This window comes from Gavia stellata, chromosome 7, assembly GCF_030936135.1.
Source record: "Gavia stellata isolate bGavSte3 chromosome 7, bGavSte3.hap2, whole genome shotgun sequence".
NCBI classification, from domain to species: Eukaryota; Metazoa; Chordata; class Aves; order Gaviiformes; family Gaviidae; genus Gavia; species Gavia stellata.
In genome coordinates, this window is record NC_082600.1 from 40,638,157 (window position 1) to 40,661,717 (window position 23,561).

General features: G+C 41.8%; 1 protein-coding gene across 1 annotated transcript in view; it reads left to right on the forward strand.

Moving 5' to 3' along the window:
* RGS6 (regulator of G protein signaling 6) overlaps positions 1-23,561 on the forward strand; it is a 293,534-nt gene that overhangs the window by 204,797 nt on the left and 65,176 nt on the right. The window contains exons 4-8 of the mRNA XM_059819792.1: positions 11,727-11,777; positions 13,060-13,166; positions 15,460-15,511; positions 18,237-18,301; positions 21,244-21,320. Of these exons, the coding sequence (XP_059675775.1) occupies positions 11,727-11,777; positions 13,060-13,166; positions 15,460-15,511; positions 18,237-18,301; positions 21,244-21,320 (352 nt within the window). The remainder of the gene's footprint in view (positions 1-11,726; positions 11,778-13,059; positions 13,167-15,459; positions 15,512-18,236; positions 18,302-21,243; positions 21,321-23,561) is intronic.

Consider the following 23,561-nt stretch of genomic DNA (forward strand, 5'->3'; position numbering starts at 1 on the left):
GAGAGCAACACGTGTGTCGAATGAGAAGGCGATCTGAAAGCATTTGAGGAATGTTCGTAATCCCGGGAAAGATCTGTTTTCTTTTTAATAAGCATTGATTTGCCATAAAATCTCTGGGGTATGGTCCCTGTTCTGTGGTCAGTGCCCCGGACTTCTCAAAAGTAGGTTTCCAGCAGATAGAAAACCAGCGTTTGCTTTCCATCCCTGCTCGTTGAAATGGAGCCGTTGCTCAGACACCGCTGTCAGTCAGCTTGCTGCTATAGCGAAATTCAGAGGCAGGACAAACTCTCTCTGTATTTGCACAGCGCTTACTGGTGGGACCCAGAGGATGTTACAACAGAAATGTGAAACTGTTGTTATTACTGGAAAGCAAATACAAAAGTCTTCCAAGCAGAAGTGACATGTATTTGCTTTTTTTCCCCCCTTAATTTTAATATTTACAGGAAGGTTTTTTGTTAAAGTATTTGCATGGTTCTAGTTTCTCCATTCACTTGTGAAATACTTCTCCGAAGATCTTTTAAGACTTCTCTCCCTAAACTTCTGAAAAATCGGAATACTTCCCAAGAGCTCACAGAACAGTGTTGCAGGCTTTGTAAAGCAAAAGGTTTTTTTAGAAAATGGATTTTGAGTTTTACCTATTTGGAAACTAGAAGTGCCAGAATGTGTTTTGCTGCGTTATAACGCAGTTTTGTGCAAATTTGCCCAGGCAAACTCTGCCCACTGAGAAACATTGTGAGGCCGTTCCTGCTGCGCTTGCCAGAGTTCAGAGCGCACAAAGTGGCTGACGTGCCCAGTGGCACTGTATCTAGAGAGCCATACCAGACTGGGTTTTGTCAACGGTGACGGTCAACAACCTACCCTCACCCTTGTAAGGCATTCAGAAGGAAGTGAAGCTGCTGGGCCTCAGACCGAGGCGTTGTCGGACGGAAATAGGAAAGCAACAGCACTGTCTGGTTTCTCCCGCTGCTCTCAGGTGTTGCACCATGAAGCTCTCTGAGGAGCTACTTTGAACAAGGCTGATCCTCAACACACGATGAATGGCTTTATGAAGGCTGTGCTTTGTGCTCCTGCTTGGGTAACAACCAAATATGCAGCCATTCCTGCGCTGAGCCCGTCCCACGTTCAGTCTGTGGCTATCTAAAATCATTGCTGCTTCGGAGCAGCCTGTCAGCTTTTCCAAGTCCAAACCCATACTTACACAGAAAGGAGTTAAATAAAATGTTGGTCTTCCAATTCTTGGAGGGGAAAAAAAAATCAAGGAAAATATTTTGCTAGATTCCCTCTTAGTATGGAAACAAAAATGCTTTCTAAATTCATATAGACAGATTTTTGCAGTTCTAAGCTACACAGTGTTTTGACAGCAGGTTGAATTATTTAAACTTAGTGGGTTTTGTTTACTGCAGCTTTCAGCTTTTTAAAATGTTTCTTATTTTCAGAAGTTATTTAGTAAAATAAACTTGAAGGATTTACCAGATGGGAAATGCAATTTTAAAATGTAGGTATTTAAGAAAAGTTGACTGTTTTTACTGCTGTGATTACTACGCGCAGCCCTGTGAAATCCATCAAACATAGAAAAGAACAAATAATTTACCTATGTTGAACTTGTTACTTAATTACTAGCAGGTTTGTGCTTGTTGATTGTTTCAGTGTTGTTATTAAATTGTTCTGCACATTTAAAATTCCCACTGATGTATGCCTCTGCCCAAATTTGAAATGCAGGAACGAGCTGTTGCCAGCAAAATCAGCAGCTCCTTGCCAGTATAAGCACCTTTAACACAGGGTTTAAGGAGCCCTGTTTAAGATACAGCCTCTAATGTTAGTGCCAATACTATCTCTTAGTTTAGCATGGCGGTATGTAAATTGTCAGCAATTGCTATTTGATCATAATTCATCTGGCATTAGCCTGGGCTAAAAAATTACATGTGCAACATTAATCCCGCTGGAGAATTGTCCCTGATTGACTGCTGCACCAGTACAGAGATCCAGTGAGGCCGACTGCACTCCAGTGCACCCTGCGTTACACATGATTGAAAGGCCTAGCAGGGAAAGGAAAAAAAAAGCTGTACAATACAGATTATTTCATTTTCAGGACAAAGAACTCCTGAAGGGAAAAGAGCTACAGATGTCAGGTTATTTCATTTTGCAGGTAATGTGACTGTTACTGCATCACTGCAAACGCTGCGTGTGGTTCTCGGCCTTTCCTGAAGAATGAGAGGGAGAAGAGTAGCAACGTGTCAGCATAAAGTTGGTTTTTAGAGAATTTGATGATGCTGATTATCCTTACCTGTAATAGAGAGCACAGACAATAATGTTGCCACAGTTAACATGGAAGTGTGTGATCTTGTGAAAGAGAGATCTGTTGTGGCCGGAGCTCTTTAGGAGGTTTAAAAATTGAGTGTTTCTGCAAACAGAATTATGGTGAAAATTCATAGGAACCTGGCGTAGGTGAGGACTACAGGGTGAGATCTTCTAGTAAATAAATATCGTGCTAAAATCATTAAAATGCTGCAGCTTTCAGAGCACTTTACTGTCTTGCGCCAGTCGGTGACATTTACATCTTTGCAGGGAAACTGTTAGAACACCAGTGAGGGCAAGGAGGACTGATGTGACAGCCTGTGAAACCTGCTTTGTGAATGAGGACGCAGTGTGAAATGACCTGATAGTCACATGCTGAAATATACTAGTCACGTCTACGTTTTATCCATCTTCCTCTTTTCTGGAGCAAAAAATTTGCTATTAAAAATACTAATATATGATTGAAATGACTGTAAGATTGCCTTTGGTTTAAAGGCTGTGTGCATGAATTGCGTAGCAATGAAAATGTTTCGGCCTTAACAAGATCTGACACGGGAATCTTCAAAAGTCCTAATTCCAGCAGTGCACGGAGTTGCTTCCCTTGCTGTTTTGTTGCTGAATCATTTTGACAGTGTGAGGAACGGTGTCTAAACACTACGATATGGCAGAGAGCCAAACTGCTAAGTTATACGAGCCACTTCAGCAGTCCGAGTAATGCAAAGGCAGAGCAGGCTGAAAAGCAACTGTAAATTTACAATCAGTTGTAGGTGTAAAGGTACATCTTGAGACATCTGCAGTTCTTAGCAATTTGTAAAAGGAGGTAACTTTTGATGCTGCTATGGAATGCTGTTGCTATTGCTGCTGGGAGGCTGGGACAGCAAGGTACAGTTTTCCTGTCTCTTGTGTATACCTTTATAACGGCTCTCAAGGTCAATGTGCTTATCTTCTGTGGGTGTTATAGGAGGAACGGGTGCAGGTGTGAATGATGCAAAGCATGGAGTTGTTAATTTTTTGGGTTTGCAGTTTCCTTCTGTACTTGTAGTAACAGCAGTTTGTTCGGGGTTGCATTTGAGGAGCGAACAAGATTTGGGCACGGGTTGCACAGTATGTCTGTAGTTTAGAGCAGGTCAAGTTCTCATCAAGCGATGCAGTGGCAGGGGGGATAGGACTGGGGTTATGGTATGTTCTGAATTCTGGAGGGTGGGTGTGTGTGTTTGGGTCTATCAGCATGCTTATTGATGCCAGGGCTGTCTGGACATAGCACAGACCTGATAGCAGCTCAGGTTTTCTAAGACAGGTGAGGAACGTTTAGCACAAATGATTGCGGCAGCTCCTGCGGTAAGACCGCTGCTTGGCATCTCTCAGTGCGAGCAAATGTCAGCCTGTAAGCCGTCAAAGGCGCTGAGCGCGGGGTGCAAGACCTGGGCTGACGCCGGTGTGACACAGCTCTGTCGAAGCAGAGTGAGAACAAGGCTGAGGCTGGCATGGCACCAACCGCTTTATATCGGTGCAGGTCAACTGGAAAAAGACCTTTTGCTGGTACCCGCTTTTTTTCCAGTTGAGGACCTGGTTTAAGCTGTGCTGGCAGACCTCTTTTGCTGGGATTAACTGTGCGACCATTAAGAGGTTTGCTAACTCAGCCTTACTAATACCACTATAGAGCAATCATTTTAAATCCAGGGTGCTCAGCTAGTGGCATCCTTCAGATCCTCAGGGCTGGCTGCCTGCTTTTAAGTATTGCAAGCCAGAAGCCTGTCTTTGGGTATGTCTTCTGCTACTTGCTTTCATACCTTGTAAAGCTACCTGAACTATTTTTAGATGGGCAGCATTGTAATGAAAGTGGTCTGGCTGTGATATCGCCGAGATCTTATGATCTAATTTGTCTTTGTTACTTGGGTAAATTAACCCACGCAGAGCTCTGCGCTGTCGTGTCTGATCATTTTATTGATTCCTGGCTAGTGAAAGTCCCCCTCTACAGGTCTGCATCGTAGAGGGTACGTGTGCTTTGGTACCCTGGCCAATTTGATGAGAAGGCAACAGTCCCTCCAAATAGCAGTTCAGAAGGAGCTATTAACAGGGTGAAAGTACACAAGGAATTTGGATTTTGCAAATCCAAATCTCTGTCTTTCATCTTTCCTATCCATCTGTATTTAAAATGCACAATTAAAAAAGATTGTGTCTGTTACATGTAAAATACGTATTGGAGACAAAGATCAAATTTACGCTGCAGTGCTGATGGTTAAATTGTGAATTTGCATCCCATTACTTCATAAGCTATTTCAAAGTGTGTTAGCATTCTGTTGCTAGAAATTCCCATTCAATTCCTAGTTATAGCACACAAGCAGCTCTGCGACTCTGGTGTGTTGCCCTCCGCCTGGCCTTGTTCCCTGAGCTGATTCCCTCAGCTGCTCATCTTCTTTCCCCACCATGACTACAGGAGCCCGTGGCATTTTCTCTCTCCTTGGAACGTTATCTTCTGTCACTCTCCCAATGCCACAAGTGTCTATCAACACCTTGCAGTGCGACTGCAGGTCTGGGTCATTATTCCCTTTTGTGAGAGAATTTATTAATAGATTTGCTGTTTATTTTGCGTCAGGCACAAGAACGTGCGTGAGTCAAACATCAGAGTTGTTAGTTTTAATAGGCTTTTGATAAATCTGTGGTCAGATTCCCATATGGTTTTGTTTACCACGGATAAGGACACATGCAACAGAGGTACAGCGTGCTTCCTAAGTTCAAAAGCAACGTACAAAACCCAATGATTAGTATTTATGTGGGACTCAAGTCTGATATAGTGACATTTGGTATAAATGGGCAAGCATACTGAACAGCTTTCTGTAGATAATACTTAGTAAAGGAGACAGAGGAGGGATGAAGAAGTGGTTGCAATGTCATATCAGCCCAAACACTGTGATAAATAACCTACACTGTTGTCGGCAAAAGGCAGAGGATCAGAGATTTTGAACTCATTAAATTTACAAATATTTTGTCCTTGTCTTTGTTTTGTCATCCTGGAATGTTCATGCACAACTTAGCTCCGTGTGCTGCTTTCCAACTTCCCACCAAGTGTCATTCTTACTTCACACAAAGTACTAGATTTTCAATTTTTTATTACCAAAAAAAATAATTGTAAATTCAAGCATTCAAAAGTTACAATGAACAAAAAGACTCCTTAGAAACTTTGGCTTCTTTGATCAAAAGGGGGTAATGCTCCTGCTGCTAATGATTGTTAATAATTCACAAACAAGATTTAAAGTGAATATAATGTAAAGGAAAATTGCTATTGCTAGAAGCTCTAAGCTGTTGTAGCTTTGATGATGCTCCTTGCTGACACTGAGTGGTGCAGTTACCACATGCTGATGGAGGAGAGCTGCAATTACCACATTTTCTGAGTCAACTGCTGAGATTTTTTTTTAATTGGCATCGGTATTTATTTATGTGCTTACTGTAGGCAAATTCTATAAAGTGCTTCCCCAATGTTTGTAACACAATACTAGGGAGGGACCCAGATATTTCTTTCTAATTTTTTCTTCCCCTACCATAAAAATTGGTGCTTTGCATTAAATCCCTACTGTGAGCAGGAGTCTATACTTCCAACCTAGCTGAAATCACTGTGGGAGTCAGTGGGGGCTGTGTGTAAGAAAAATAGTAGCAGGGTGTGCTGGAGGCCTTGAGAAATTTTGTATGAAATAGTTTTGCCCTTTATCATGGGTGATGTTCATTTGTTTATTTTTGTAAGCCCAGTGGTAAAAGTGTGGACAATTAATTAACCTTTTTGTCCTAGATTTACCAGGGACCCAGTGCTGTTTGGGAAGGGACCAAAACACATTATTTCCACTTAATAGTGTGATTTGTGATTGGCACGGTAGAAAGCAGCTTGAGTGGCTGCTCATGCACCTATGCATGTATTCTTATGTCATTTTGACTGCTTGTGACTTTTTTTTTTTCTAATCTTGCTTTTCTGGTAGAAATATTTGAAGATTGGTGTGAGCTCAGGAGCAAATTGTTTGGAAAATTTGGTGCTAAAATGGGTTCATCTGTTTTCAAGAATGAAGTAACAGGAAGGAGAACACATTTTCAGCCTTGCATCAAAAGACGGTCTGGACCTTGATTTTGGAGGTGACTGACAACAGAGGCTAGGCACGTAGCTTGTTTGCTCATAGAGTGTGTCATGGAGTGTGTAGATAAGGTCTAGGAAGGAGCTGAACATCTCACATTTTTCATATTCCTTTTTGTAAAATAAAATTTTAAAAATCTACTATGCAAAAAAATTTAATATTTTTTAAAAATCATTAAAATATGTTCAGATAATATTAGGGTTACACCAACGTAGGAAAAAGACAGGAAATAACCAAGCAATCTTATATCTCTTCCGGTAGACACGTATGCAAGACAAATTCTTTCATAATTTGATCAGACAGTATTTTTCAATTTTTTTAAGACCTTACTTTCTTCAGTGTTAGTATTTGTCAGTGCAGTGTGAGGCTGTGAACGACCTGAGATCCAAAGCATCCTGCCTCATCAGCTGTAGTTGCTGGATGGCACCCAATGATCAGGGCTCAGCTTAGCAACTCCCATGAGAAAAGACAGACTTAAGTCCGTGGTCACTCATGCCACAACTGGGTAACATGAGATGTCCCATGTCAAATCACTGTGGAGCTCCACTGATGAGTGCTTGCTAGCTCGGCCATCTCAGGACACTCGGCAAAAAATGCAGTTGTCTTATCAGGCCTAAAAAGAATTGCAAAGGTGCACATTTGCTGAAGCTTCAGAAATACTCTTGTGGTTTTTATTTGTATACGTATGTGCATATGTACATATGTGTGCCTTCTCAGGGATGCGCCCAGTCCACTGGATAACAAGCAGACCCCCAGACCCCCTTGGTCCCAGCTCCCTTGCCCAGAACCAGCGGCAGAATCTCCACTCTGGGCAGCAGATCTTTAGAAATTGCTGGAGGAGGGTATGTCATTCTATCTGCCTTTGTCATTTCACACAGCGTGAATCTGATTATAGATGGCTCTACATTTTCCAAGTAAGTCCTGGATTTTCTGGGAGAGGTAGAACAACTTAGGTTGAGTAGAAAAGGTATCAAGTACAGTGGTGGTCACTCACCTCATTAACTGCATCTTGCTGATGGCCTCACACCTTGTGAACTTTTTTTTAATTTATCTTTTCATGGCTGGCTGCTCATTTGTCATTTTGACAGGCAACGGCCTGCTGAGAACACAAGCTACTATTATGGGATCACTGAGGCCGAACAGAAAATGGAGAAAATAGCAAGAAATATAAAACTGTTAGTGTGTCTCTAAACCTGGTAGTGGATAAATGGTCATTGTAAATCTGTTTGCACATGGAAATACAGCTATTCTGTTGGTATTAAGCAACTTAATCTACTTCAGCTTCAAAGAAGAGCTTAAAGCAAAAAGATATATTTCATTATAGGTGAGGAGGAAGTAGATGTTCAGAGGCTGTTGACTATCCTTGACTGAGCATACTGACTCAGAGGAAATGTAGATGTATGGAGAGGAGCATAGGGGAGATGGGAACCACTCCTCTACCTGGATCCAGCAACACTTTCTAATATGAAAACATACCCAACTACGTGTTTTCAGATGATCTCAAATACCCTGTTAGTGTTTAGTGGAAACATGTCAGGGTCAAAGGTTTCCCTTGGCTGCCTTCTGAAAGAGCTTGTGAAATGTGGAATCTGAAAATCAGCCAGAAAAGATCTTTTTGGGAAGGTGTGTTACGTGAGGACCATCCATCAGGCTTAACCTACAGGGGAGGTTAAGATGAAGTTTTCTGGAAAACTTACAAATAAAGGAGTCTGTGTCTCGGTCTTGCAGAGGAGAGTGTTATAAAAGATTCACTCAAGTCTTCACCATGTTTTATAAGGATAAATCTGAATTTGCTCACTTGAGGAAGGGCATAAGTAGTATTTCTAGGTGGGCAAATGTAGGTTGCAGTGATAAACAGCTGCAAGCAGAGGCAAAGCCAATGTGTGAGGGTAACCCTAAAAATTGAAGGTGTTGTGCGAGATGGCAGTAAAGAGTTTTTCATTATAATTGAATATTAATTAGTGACATGGCTATTAACGATGACAGTAATTAACAGAGGAAGGAAAGACTTGTCATTGTCCTGAGGGTGAGTAATCAGTCTTGGCAGGTGATAAATAATGGTTCAGCACACTCAGCAGAAAGATAATCTGTCTGCCTCAGGACAACTAGAGAACAGCTATAAAATCTTCCAGGCTCTTGGCAACATTCAGGAATGACTTCATGTTTTTAACAGAGACAAATTAAAATCCCTGATCTCAAGTGCTGCTTATATTCCAGAGTGGCTGATCACACGAGTTCTGGTTGAGTCAGTGCCTTCAGTTTACTTGCCTCTTTAAACCTTTCTTTTTTAATCTTAATAACAGGGGGAAGAAAGGCTGGGGAACCAGCTTTCAGCATTACTTGATTTTTCATTGTAGCTTGATGAAAATTGAAGAGATTCTTTAAAAGAAGCGTAGAGCTGGGGACACGATTGTTCTATGTAAAATGGAGTGGGACGTACTTCTGCATTAAGCATTCCTGTATATCTGGAAAGGGATCATGCAAAATGCACTTCACCTCCCTTGAGCAAAGCAATGCACTACTCTAGACGGTTTTCAGATATCAGCTGTCATGCCACTTGGCAATAAGATGCTTAAGAGATCACTGCAAGCCTGTAATCTGAGACCAAAATCAGGAGAAATAGTGGACTTCTTAATTTGGGGGATGAACAAAAAAACCCAAAGATTCTGGTTTAGCTTGAACAAAGACAGCATTTTGTGAGGTTTGGTTTTGTTTCTAACGATACAGAAGCACTTCAGTTTGAGTTGTCTTGAAATGGTTTTCTAACCTCAAATGTTTTGTTCTATCTTTAGGATATTTTTGTTTTGTAAAAGGCACAAGGGAACATCCATGTTTATAAAATAGAATATTTTGTTAACAAACTTGTCAAAACAACAGTTACTGGCTCTGAACGTTTTTCCCATATGTTATTCAGCTAGCACTGTTCCCTAGATGAGTTCTCATCTAGTGGGTAGTTTTAGACCCCTCCGACATCTTTTTCTGAATAAATTTACTATTCACAAAAAAAATGATGTGACTTTAGGATGCATGTGGCAAGCTGGTTTCAGCAGAGACAGGAAAGTGTTGGTATTATAGCCAGAGGCATTGGTTAGATGTTCTGCAAGGTACTGCCTGCAGTTCTGGTGACCCCAGTGCAAAGAAATGGAACTTAAATTTGAAAAGTTGCTGAATGGTAAAGTAGAGAGAGAGACTGTTTTAAGAGGAGATTAAAAGTGGTTGGTTTAGTGAAATAGAGGTAGGGAGGCAATATGTCAGCCCTCTGTTGAAACACTCAGGAGGAACTATGAAGGAAGAAAAGTAATTCTTTCCATTAAATGGTAGTACAGGCACGATAACAAATGCATATAAATTGCATATTAATAAGCTTAGCCTGGGAAGTTACAAAAAGAGTTCTATCTATCAAAAAAAAAAAAGCGGGGGGGTCTGGAATAACTTGCCAGATAGGATAGCAACTTAAATTGCTCTTAGGTGGAGTTGGGAGGTATGAAGAGTGATTGTAGAGCTAAGAATACAAGCTTGTGAGATTGGTCCTTTAGTATCTGGTTCGTTGATACCTACAAGGTAGATTGAGACAGCGCCCAGCTGCTGCTTGTTGGTCACATCTGTTTGCCCAGTATTTAAGTGAAAGCAGATGCTTCCCTGATCTTCAGGAGCTCTGCCCGTGGGGGACAGGTAAGTTGTTTCACTTGCCTTGGGTGGGGGAGGAGGGAGGTCAGGTCCATATTCCTGCTTGCCGCTGAAGCCTGACTGAAGAGGGTTTACTGGTGCTCCTCGCAGAGTTGTGGGTCACCTTGTGTTGTCGGGGGAGTGGGAGCTGCCATCCCCTTCTGTGTGGGGTAGAGCCCACATTTCTAGTGAGAATTTCACCTGTGTGGAGAGTCACTCAGACCTGAAGATCTTGCAGGGACCTGGGACACTAGGAGTGCCTGTTGTCTCTCTCTGGCACATCGTACTTGCGACACCTGGCCTTCATTGTATTTAAGGTTTGTTGAGGGTGTGGGGATGCTCTGGGCCTGTGGAAAGCAGAATGTTCTTCAGACCGTTTCTGGAACAGGCATTGTGTGGCTATGCTGTTTCTTGAAGTACCCACCATGTCTGAACTCAGAAGTGCTCCATGCAAATAAGATCCTCTGGGGTTTGTTCAGTAAGCCTGAACCATACGGTTGATCAGTTCCTTTCTGTATGCTATCTTCAACTGATATATCACAAAGCACAGCACTAAGTATTACCGGGGCTATTAGCCTACTGTACGTGAATGCAAATATTTCTCAACAAATTGTACGCTGAGCAGGGCTTGGTGTTATGTCTGCATCCAGACGTGGCATCGTTAGGTCGTGCTGCAAGCTGCTGTAACTTGGTATGGACCGGCTAAATTGCCTCCAAGTGCCTTTGCTGATTGCCTTTGACTTTGGACAAGTCATGTTAGCTGACTTGTACACACCATTATGTTTCATTTGAAGCTTAACTTTGAGTATGGGGTTTAGCCAAATTTTGCTGCCCTGTCATGTTGTATTTTGATAAAAGGCCTTAGCTTCTACTGAACAGCGACAAGTTTTCCACTTCTGCGATTTCCATGCGAGCAACAGAGACGTTATATACGTGCAGAACATCAATCCTAGAGATCTTTACGCTGTTTATAAGATAGCAACAAGCTTTGTACTACTTGATGGGCCCTGAAAACCTGATAAACTACCTGATGGGCCTCAAAGCCTCACTTCTCTGCTCCTGGCCACCATGCTGCTGGTACGATCACTAGCGGGTGACAGCTCAACAGTGGCTTGGTTACAGGCACACTGAATCCCACTTCCTTCTCCGAGACATTGCTAGTCTTTGACGTAAGCGAGACTTTCCTCTGTCTTTCTTTGACTGATAACTCAGTTCTGGACTTTTAGATTATTGCCTCTGACATTACAGGTGCAAGGTGCCAGTAAATGCATCTTTGTCCCCTTGCTAGCCGGTGCTTGCAGAAATGTCACTCCTTGTATGCTGCAGTGAGAGAGAAGCAACTGGGAGAGAACAAGTTACATGGAACCATTAGAGTAATATGTGACTTAAAGTTTATCAAGGCTCCTATCACACAGAATACTTGTTGGGACTTAGTACCGGTCAATAACTATGTAATTACAGCGTGGCACAAGAAGGAAAAACGTTCAAAGAAGGAAAACATTCTCAAACCTCAGTGGAGACAAAAAGGAAAATAGAATAAAATGCATGTCGGTTCTATTGTATCTAGCTCAATGTTACCTCTCTCTAGGGCTCTCAAACCCTCTGGTCTCAGTGTTTAATGCTTTCTTCACTTTTGTTTTTTTTAAGGTGCTGATATTGTGCAGTGGCTTATGAAGAACCTCAGCATTGAGGATCCAGGTAAGGTGACCACAGCTGGGGAGGAACAGATACTCCATCTATATTGTGTGTGCCATTAGACAGTAGATACTCTTTTGCTGCAGTCTAAAATACCAGTAGAACAACAAGGTTGGAGGGAAAGAAATAAGAATCAACATCTTAATTAAGTCTAATGCCGTACACTGTAACACACAGAAGGCACTTTGTAGGAGTCTTAGCCTGTCTGTGAAATTGTTGCTACCTAGGAAAGCCTGATTGATTTTCAGTTTGCTCCCAGACTTAGAAAGGAAGTTGGTGGATGTGTGTAGTTAAGCAGGCAAAGGCAGTGACAGGTTTTCATGATGTGGAGAAAAGTAGCTGTGACTGACAGGACATGTACTGGCCAAGGATGACAGAGGCACTATCATGGGATCAGATGATGGCTGCTAATTTATCACAGCACATAGATAAATGGATAATCAGCCACAACAGTGATCGGTGTATGGGCCCAATCCAAATAGTTCACTGTTCAGAGAAACCAAAATCGTTTTGGCACAGTTAAGAACTATTGGGAAAAGAGGAAGAAAAGATCTGCAGGTCTGGAAGTTTCTTTTCCTTTTCTGGAAAGGCAAAAAAATCCAGCATCTCACCTCTCAGTTTGTTTCTGCTGCCTACTGTCACCATGTAAAAGCAAAGATAGAGGCAGTGTTGTCTCACCCAGGGCATCCCTATACACACATCCCTTCTCATGAGTCCAGTCAAGTCCCAAATCTGAATTTTAGCTGCAGACAGTAGCTTTATTATCTGCCTGGGGGCGCGCGAGCAGCTGATGTGTATTTTGCAACTCTGAGAAAGTTGATGCGGCTTTTGACAGTTGATATTGGTTCACAGTCTGTGCAGATGTACCTCTGCAGTGCTGAAGGTTGCCCTGGCAGTTTTTGGTTACGCGCTCCCCTTTACCTCGTCGCCGTTTTCCTCTAACAAATGGCAGTGCTACAGTGTCAGGATTTGTCTTTACGAATAAACGTGCTGCTAAAGGCCCGGTGTTGCAGGTGTTTGTCAGATTTGATTGAGGCAAGTGGGGTTCACTGATGGAACAGGATTCTTGTCAGCTGTCACCTGTGGTGGATAATGTGCTTTGAACTGAATTTCAGACTCTAGAGCTGAACTGGTGTGTGACATTTTGTAAACATAAACCCAGCAGGTTAAACATTTGAGCAGTGTTTCATCTGTATTGTAAGGCTGATTTCTGCTCTCTGCTTTGCAGAAGAGGGTGCAGTGCGCGTCTTCCTGACACATCTCTTCTGTTTTCTCTCTTTCTCAGGGGAAGCAATACACTTGGGAAGTCTTATCGCTGCACAGGGTTACGTCTTTCCGATCTCAGACCATGTTCTTACCCTGAAAGATGATGGGACATTCTATCGTTTTCAGGTTGGTGAGCCCTCTGCCTTCCTTGTGAGCCCTTCTACTGTGTCCCTGCAATAATACTGCTGAAATCACTTGCTCTTTATCCCTAAGCACCCGTTAGGTGTATGAAGCCAGGGATTGAGGCTATCTTGGCAGAGGCCTTAGGAGGTTATGAAGTCCCTTCAGAAAGATCTATTTTAGAATCCCAGATCACTCTCTTCTTTCTGACACCCAGTTTTTACATAAATGAACTGATATGTCCTGTGATTATTTTTGATATGTGATTTCAGCACTGTTGTACTCAGAGCTGAACCTAAACCAAGAGAAAGAAAATTACTTTCAGGTTCTAACACTGGTGCAGAATTGAGTAGCCACCCTCCTGTGCAAAATGGACCAGGGCAAACTTTGGAGCTGGACATTCAAGCACCGGCACAGCAGAAAGTTCAAATTTTTATCTTCCCTTGGTTACAGATTGGTGTGGGAGTGGGCAAGCTTCAGGCTTTGGCTCTTTTACAGAGGATGTGTAACCTTGGCAGTCACCTAAGCTGGGACCTCTCTATCCCTCAGTGTCCCTATGCCTCCAGATGTGTTGAATTTTTAAAGCATCCTGTGCTTTAGTTCCATGCCCTTTCCAAAAACTGCTGCTGTCAGCCTCCTAGATAACTGAGTGCTTGTGCTGCAACAACTCCTTTTGGACAGATTGTGTAACTTTAAAAGAAGCAGTAAGTTCAAACCTGGAGTCCTACTGCCTATTCCTGCTGGCTGAATTTGTGTTTTTGTTACGTGATCCCAGCCACCTCCTTATCTTTCCTGTGACCTCTCTTCTCTTCGCCCTCCCATTCCGCCTTTACATTTGTTTTCTCTTACTTAGTTTTTATTTGAAAAGCCTGTTCTTCTCTTTGCATCTGATGTTGCTGCTGCTCATGCTCGCTGTCCTACTGCTAACGTGCTATTGTGTTATCATATGAGACTAATGGCATGGTGAATAAAGAAGCCCAGGAGATCACAGACCTTCCCTTATCTCACCCCACCTTCTGGTTACCTGGCATCAATCAGACTAAGATTTTTCAAGACAGTTCCCTTGCTTTTCTGAAAGTCCTGCTCCTCCTGTCATGCAAGACTTGACAAAAGCAGGGGTAATACTGATTGCTTATTTAGTTGTATTTCTATTTTAAAAGAATGACACCATAAGAAGTTGCCCTGTGCAGCTCTCAGGAGGTAGATTTCAAAAGCAGAGTATCGTTAATTTCTTTTCCTTATTTTAAGCCTGTGTAAACCACATCATCAAATTGTCTTGACTGCTTATTGACTTTTCTTTCTCTTATCTTTTCCTACAACTTTTGCTTATTCTTTGCCTGTTGTCATTTCCTACAACAGTTCTCCTCAGCCATTTTCTGCAAAAATAACCTGATAGAATATTTTTTCTTTTCCATTACTCTCTTCTTGCCACTTTCTACCTCAACATCAGTCTGTCCTTTAACAGTAGCTTATCATCTTGTGAAGTTCATAAGATATATATCAGTAAGGAGCATTGAACCCTGTGTTGTTTGATCCCTCCATGTTTTCTCATCGTACTTTGGTGCAAGGACTAGTTTTTGTGTGTGTAATGTCCTATGCCCATTTGTGGCATTACATCAGTAATGCAGAACAGTGTTCTGTAATTTGTGTGATCATGGGGACATAATTTTGCATTCATGTTAAAGCTAAAATACAGCCACATGTAGTAATATCTTGTAATTAATTGTAGCAACTGCAATATGCAGACCTGGATAGAAAACAAAACCAGTAAGCTTAGCAGGACTTCTGCTTTCAGAACAACTCTAATCAGCTGAATTTTGACCTCTGCCATTTGTTATATTTAAAAAGTAAATTGTTTTGTAGGCTGCCAACCAGACTGGTAGCTGCTCCAAAAAAGCAAGTGGTGTGTAGCATATATAAAAAGCCATGATGTTTCTCTTGCTCTTAATAAAAAAAAAATAATATTCAGGGTGCCTGTGAATTCCTGGGGACAGAGGGTGAGAGGTCCACATTCAGATGAGATGGCAACAGTGTCTAAAATGTTATCAGGATACTGGACATCCTCTTCAAGAGATGCTTGTATTACAGCATCTCTATTTACCTGCAGTGGGGAATGTTAAAGGTGATACCTTCCTGGAAAAGCTTCCTCGCTTTTACTGAGATCTGTGCCAGTGTTTCCGCTGAGGGCAGAGACTGGACTGTAGACTTTGTGATTCTTCTTTTTGTACTTGTAATGTTTTTCTGCATCTGAATTGGGTTTTGTCTCTTAAATTACAAAAATGCATATGTTGTTTCTTAGGCACCGTACTTTTGGCCTTCAAACTGCTGGGAACCAGAAAACACAGATTACGGTGAGAATATGACTATTTCATCGTAAAAAGTTAGTACGGAAAGTTTGTGATGGAAACAGTTGTTCTTAAAATAATAACTATTGGCCATCTAAACCCTTCATCAGCAGAGTTTCTTGTCAGACTGCAGCATCAGAGGCAGATTTGTGCCTGTCTCTAATACACGAAGTGAAATCCCAGGGTGTCTCAAGCCTACGGAGCTGTAGCCGTTGAGTTCAGTGGGGCCAGGGTTTTACGTACCGTTACCTTCGTTCTCCCATAGCTCTGTTTGTTTCGGCAGGATTTATGGCAGGCAGAATACTGCTCCTTTGGAATCTTAAATAATACCAATATTGCTTTTGTGGGAGAACATACTCTGATCTGTAGATGAATCTGATATGTTGATCAATAAAAAGTTACCTCATTTGGGCACTCATCTGGCTGATCAATAAACCAGTATATAACTGATGGCAACCACAGTTAAAATTCTCTGATCTATGACATCGGACCTATTTTTCCCATTTTTTTAAGATTACCAGCTGATAGCTGGTAAAAAAGAGAAGACTGAGCGTGGTTTATGAGCTAATAAACTGCAACATGGGGCATTAAACATGTGAGTGCCTGCGGACAGTGATAATACATAAAGAAAATATGTCAGTGTTGTTATCTTTAGCTGTCTGCATGCAATGTTGCCGTCTCTTCCAGAACTGCACTTCTTTCACAGTTAAATGATAAAATCAATTGTTGCATCCTGGTGTGGCATTGGAAGAGGAAGTGAACCCGTGTGTGTGCTCGTAAAACGGGAGCTTCTGGAAGTGCTTCTTTTGAAGTATCTCGTAATCTAAGATCACTTCAGACCTCCTCCCTAAATAATCAGGGTTTTTTTTCTTTCCCGGGCAGTAATTACTCATCATTATGGATTCTGGAAATCATTTGCTGGGGTGGAGAAGTAGCTTGCAATGGTGTCTGTCATGTGATAGTTCATCTGCAGTCCTCATCTGCAGGGAAGCTAGCACAGACTTACGTGTTTATCCCAGTGAGGGAACTGCTTGGGAGAAAACATGATGCTGTTCATCATATGCAAAATAATTTCCAGATCTTACAGTTACCATATATAACTGTCTGGACTGTGCCAAATATGTATTCTGTAAATATCAGAATAAAAATCTGAAGAGGGAAGTTCGTTTTTTTTCCTATAGTATCTGATAAATAACTTGTTTTGTGGTCAGATTATTGTGCTGCAAGGGCATTGAGTAGAACAGTACCCCTCAAAATAAAGCCCTATATGAGTTGGCCCACAGCTGGACAAGCTGCAACTGCATTAACTCTGAGCCTTGTAGTGACAGATTTTCATCTGTCCCAGAAATCTCTAACATATGCTTATAATCAGTCTTTGCATATTAGAGGTCTGTACAGATGGAATCTTCCCAGGAATTAATCCCAAACTAGCAGTAGACCGAAATAAAACTGAAATCCCAGCAGCCCTTCATGCTTTTTCTATTTGCATGGATCCACTCATGGGACAGGAACTAACTTGCTAATGGCAGGTGACTGCCTAGCATGAAGAAATACTGCGAGATGACTGGCTCGCTTTATTTGGTGTTGTAAATGGCTTACAGATGAAACTGCTCTTGAGATGTACAAATTACATGAACTGGTCATCTGTGGTTACCATGCATAATATTGGCTCATTATACGAAGGTTAGAATTGTAGGAATAGTATAGAACAGAATTACATGAGTAGCACTGTTTTTTACATATATTTTTAAAAATAGAAGAACAGGTTTCCAATGGAAAACATCTATGAAGGTGTCAGAAAATTGTATTTGTCAGAAAACAAAACCCCATGGTTTTCAAAGAAAAGCTGAAATTTTCTCAAAAAGATTTATCACAGTTTTATGTGGATGATGCTCCGCCTTCTGCCCTGCTACACTTTGGTACGCCGTTGGACAATAAGTACCTGATCCTGCAGCATGGGAGAAGGCAAAACACAAGGAAGCTATAAAATTCATGTCTAGATCCATCCCAAAATGAGAGCACTGGACCTCTCATGTAATTCAGACCCGACTGTATACCCAGGGTGTGCTGGGGACCTTGTGTTTCAGCCTGTAATGGAAATGGGGTGAGGTAGCAGTCCAGCTGAGGCTTTCCCAGAAGGCAGCCTGGGACTGGTTTGGTGTTGTGCACTGGGCTCTTTGTGACCCTCAGAATCCCAAACCACATCAGCTTCTGCAGTGTCTGCCTATGGTGAAATGTGAGAAGGCTTTTCTTAAGCATTTGAAATGTGTAGAATAAGTGGATGAAGCATATGAAAAAACGCTCAGGTCATACCTTTAAGATCTGGCCTGTATTTCTGTTTTCAATATCCTGAATTTTTTATTTTTTTTTTAAAACAAAAGGGGAAAAGAAGTGTAGGGCTGCTCACTTTGGCAGGCATATTCCCAAAGTGCTGAGGGGAACAGGTTGCTAATGCTGAATCTTTTACCAGCCCCAGAAGCAATTGTGCCTTTCTCGGACATCTTGTTAGGTCCTGGCATCTACTCTCAGCACTTTTAAATGAGATGTCCCAGATATTTAAGGCCTCTGACATTACTAGTGGGTAATGTCAGCTGGGTATTCAGCCCTCTCACTGCTTGCCTCATGTGGCTTTCTGGTGAAAACAAACAGTGCATGGACCACTTTTCTCTTTTTTGAGATCTAGTACTAATAATCTGTCTGTAATTGTTTTCCTTTCTGTTTCTCCCTTTAGCCATCTATCTTTGCAAACGGACCATGCAGAACAAAGCTAGGCTGGAGCTGGCGGATTATGAAGCCGTAGGTACACTGCTGCTAGAGTTTAAAGCTGGAGGGTGCGGGGATAGCTTTACTTGCCAGTTGAATGCTGCCATGTTGTGCTTTGGGGTCAGCCTTTACTGTGTCTTTTTTTCAGTTGTCAGAATTGTGTGGAGATTGATCTGGAGACAACATCAGGAACGTGATTGGGGAATGCCCCTGGCTTTGCAACAGCTCAAATTAAAGCATCTGCTGTATAGCCAGCCCTCCAAGATTGAGGAAATTACACAGAAGTTTACATTGGTTTCCTCTTTCCAATTAAGAGTTCCTGGTTTATAGAGCAGATATTAACACAGAAAAATGGTGGCTTTCAGGTGCATTATTGGGCAATTAAATTGCTGATGACCCATCTAGTTACAGACCTTAAAAGTTTTCAGATATTAGACTTGGACTGTTTTCAATATGCCATATAAAAACTATTATTCAAGCTTAATCTGGGTGTATTAGCTGTTATGAAATGATTATCCATAAAAATAACCCCAACCTTGGCTTCAGATTGTGCAAGTTTGGGTGGAGAGGAGTGGGAAGATGGAGGCAGGAGGGGCAGGGCTGGTGTGAGTTTCTTTGAATGCCAGCAGCGTAACGCTCTGACCAGCTGAACTTTTCTTTCTATCATAGTGACTTTTTTTGTTTACTAGCTCTACAGTGTAACAGCTGAATTTCAAATGTGGAGCTTTTTGTTGGAGGGTTTGTTGACAAAGCTGGTTCTAGTGGACTTCTGTGTTCATGTTTATTACAATGAAAACATTTATATTGCAGATATTTTAGGGTTTTTTTCCAAGAATGGACTTTTTCCTTCTTCCTTACCTTCTACGTTTTGGGACTTCCGTGCACAAGGACATATACACATGCTATTTGGTCTTTTCAGTGAAGAGCACGCAAAAATTGCCACTTATCTAGTCCACCCTGGAAATGCATCCAGAGTTCCCAAGAGTTCTAATCTTGAAGTACAGGCATAAAGGAAGGAATATAATAATCTGCATGCACTTACACATCCTTTTGCTGAGTTTTCTCTTCTGCATATTGTTGATTGCATTATTAAAACCACTAAAACCGCTCACAGCCAACCAATTAACTGTAAGTACTCTAAAGATCTATCATAAAGCAACAAAAGGCTGTTCAGCAGCGCACACGCTCCCACACACATGCAGCGAGGCTATGGCTAAGTACTTTTGCACATCGTTGTCTACTGAGAGTAGCAGTGCTCCAGTGATGGCAAATAATTAGATCTTGGCAGTCTTTCATTTTTCTTGTGAATATTGTGTTGCACAATTAGAGATTGCTTCTGTGTTCAAACTTTGCTCTCTTAATCAGAGAGACAATCAGATAAGAATGGCACCGACTCTTCCTAGTCATTATGGGAGCTGAAGCAGATCCAGCAATGGAGATGTAAGCTGAGCAGAAGTGAGAGAAACAGGCTTACAGGAGTGGGAAGGAGCCCTGTATATTTAGTATACCTTTTTGGAGATGTGGTATGAGAATGCTTCTCCGTAGGCATTAGTACTGACCTGGAGTTTCTAAAGAGAATCTCTACAAAGCATCTCAGGGGACATCTCATTTTTAGGTTCTGCTTGCAGCATTCGTAGACAACCCCTCACCCCCTGTTTATACTGATAAACAGGGGTCTTGATGATATGATTAAGCTCATATAATTGCATTCAGTTTTGTTTATAATTGGCCAAACATAAGCATGCTTCATGTGTTGCTTCAGTTGGTGATGTTTCATTGGCTTTGGCATATTTACTGCAGAGGGCACATGTGAACGTAATTTAAAATAAAATAAAATAAAAAAACCCACAAAAAATTGTTTTTGCAGATAATTACAAGTAGTTCTTCCTTGTAGCCACAGTTAAGGAAATCATCACAGTTCAGCACAGCTGTAAATCATTTGCTTAACTGTTTTCTTCCATGTATATGGACTAGAACTTCTACATGGACTTGGTGGTAACAGGGCCAAGCTTTATGCCTTGTGCCATACAAAAGTTTAAATAATAGGAAGATTTCTTCTAGCATTGAAATACATGCATTTAAGCACTTTCTTGAACTAAAGGGAATAGGTATAAAAAGAACAGCAGTAGAACTAACAGTATTGGTTTAAATGAAAATTTGCAATAGTTGAACCAGCTGTAATGGAGAAGAGCGTGAGGTTAATGGTCTCGCAGGCCTCCTTGTCAGGGTGGGTGTGGATATGTGACTTCGGGGTGCCATTTGAGCCTGAAATTGTGGCCATGTCCTGAGTTTGACCTTGAGCTGTGATGAAGTCACATCCACCTCCAAATGTTCAGATCACGACGCTCTCTGTAACGGGTCTGGTCCAGACCCGTTACTTCAGATGTAGAGCAAGGCTGCATCTGGAGCCAGTCTTTGCAGTTAGGGATGTTCATTGTTCAGACAAACAAGCGATTTCCTTTTATGAATCATCCTGGCAATCCCCAGCCTCCACTGCTGTGCAGCTGCGTAATTCTCTCTGCGGTGAGCAGGACTGAGCAAAGCAAGGGATGCTCAGGCTTTGCACCTTAGCAAAAGCCTGAGGAGAAGAGAGAAGTGGGGATGAGAGGGAAACGTGCAGGTGGCAGCCATCTGCTATCAGAAATCAAAGTTGTCAGCTTCACAGAGCTTCTCAGTGTTATCTTTTGGGAACAAGTCCATTGTTATTTTCATAGTAGAGCTCAGGCAGTCTTCATCACACTCCATTACTTCTCCCTGAGAAGGGCCTCTTGGCTGCAGCCCGAAAGGATGTGTTATAACCTTCCTGTGCCTGCAAGGTAGTTCACCTGAAACCAACTCTGACTTCTGTGTCTTGAGTTTTCCCAGCTTAAAAAAAAAAAGGGAATAAAATAAACACCCACCATGCTAACTGTGCTCTTAAGCAGTTGTTAGAATTACAGGAAGTAATTGTTCTTACTGTTTTCATCTTTTGTCAGGAAAACTTAGCAAGACTTCAGAGAGCATTTGCAAGAAAGTGGGAATTCATCTTCATGCAAGCTGAGGCCCAAGTGAAGTGAGTAATCGTGGAGCACTAAATGGCACTAGTATTTAGAGCTGGGAAGGGAAGGGGATTCTGTACAGATAAAATTTCTCTATCAAAGCCTTTACTGCTGCTAAGCTCAGAAAGTGTTGGTGAATTTTAATCGCCAGCAGACTAGAAACAGTAGAGAGCCAATTCTGAAGGTTTGTGGCAGAATCTGAAAGATGGGTTTAATTATCTGTACATGAAAATGTCGGTCAGGAGCTCCTGAGCCTGGATTCACCACGGGAGCTTGGGCAATTTGCTTGCCCATTCTGCTTCTACTTTTGTGCAGCATTTTTGTTTTGTGTAAATGGAAAGAACAGAACTTTGTCATCTGTGTTACTCTACACTTGTAAAGTATTTCCGAGTTTAAAAATGCTGCTACTTCAAAGTGATTATAAGGGTGGTATTTACAGCAGACTGGATTTGGTTTTCTCATTTATACTAATCCCCAGTTGACTCCATTGTACCTCTACTCCCTGCAGTCTGACTTCTGCTGCTAAATTAGTGTAGAGAATTGAGTACCACTTACATGAAACTTAGTCAGATTTAGTATTTGGGCTTTTCCCTATCCTCTGCTCATAATTGAAATCTACATATTTTTTTTCTCATCTTCCCTTGTGAAAACAGTTTGAAGCCTCTCAATGTTTTGAGCATGTTTTCCTTATTGCTGCAAAATGGGTATAGTCCAGAGTTTGTAGACTAGTGTCTACAAACTAGCGCCTAAAACCCTCCGTGTCCATTTTGTGCATGTAGTTGTCGCCTAAAATGGAAAGGTTGGTGAAGATGGCGCATGAGAACACCAGTACTGACACTCTGTACCACTAGAAGGAATTTGCACTTTCAGCATTAGATGCTAAAAAGTTAAGGAACATCATTTCTTGAGGGTGTGGCTGAAGTATATGTCTCTATCTTTGATTAACTCTTTGGAATTTTGATTAATTCTTTGCTTAATAACTTTGTAATTATGCACTATTGAAGTACATGGTAATTATCCTTTAATTTACAAGGTAATTAAGGGATTTCTTCCAACCAGAATACGAGCGTTTCTGTTTGGAAGAGAAAATTGGAAGTTAAGATAGCAATTGTATTTCCAGTTATTTAAAGGTTTATTGCCAAGATGACAAAAAATAAAAATCTAAGTCAAAACAAAATTCTGCATTCTGTCCACAGCATACAATTATTGCCTAAGAAAGAAATGTAAATATCAGATTCTTGATATGATCACTGTTGCTTATTCATCTTTTCTCCATTCAGTTTTCTTTGAAACATAAGCATGGACTGGCCACTATCAACTTTTTTTGCTGGCTGGTTTCAGCTTCTTGGTTCCCAGTTCATGTGATGGTTCAGTCTTCAGGTTTCCAACAAGGCAGGGCTGGAATTCACAGTGTAATTCACAGCCCTAAATTAACTAAAAAGGAAAACAAACTAAAAACACTTGAAAACGTTCCTTCTGCTTATCAACTTCTGCTCTGCCTTCCATGTCTTTGTTTGCACACAGGATTTCCATTGCTGTTCCTACATTGCTCAAAAACTGCAGCCTAATTAGCATCTAATTATGTTGTGTCTTCATAGTTTAAAATACAAAATATTGATACACCAGTAAGTTTGGGGATATGAACCAAGAACCTCAGTTCAGCACAAAGCACCCATGAACACAATTCATGGAGCCTCTGAAGAGTCCCTCCAGTTCACGTGTGGTGTGAGGCTGGCCAAAGACTTCACCTTCCCCTTTGGCTGAGCATGAAGGGCTCACCTAGAAAAAGAAGATTGGGGCTGGGTGTCTGCGTTTGCTCCCCAGCGCAGTAGAGTGACTGCTGTCTGGCAGCTGCTTTGTCTTTGTGCAGGGACAGACAGAGCTGGGTTCTCGTCTCAGCCTTGCGGGGAGGATATTCAGAGAGCGATACTGAACTGTGGAGGACTCGGGCTTTTTGTGGGGAGGGATGTTCAGAAACTTCTGTTTCAGTCCACTGCTTCCTAATCCCTTTTGTAGCACAGACTTAGCCAAGGATCGCCACCCCTCCAAAAGAAAAACTGGAGTGGAGAGAACCTGATGGTCAGAAATCCTAGCTGGTGTGGTTTTTCAACAGAGCCAGTCTGTTGAAAGCCCTAAGGAGGGTGGCCCCAAGTGCTGCCCGTGCGGTTGCTGCTGGGAATGCCTGGGATAGCTGCCCCTTCGCAATCTGTGCTCATGCTAGCGGTGTTGCTGGGGTGCCGTGGGTGTCCTGATGT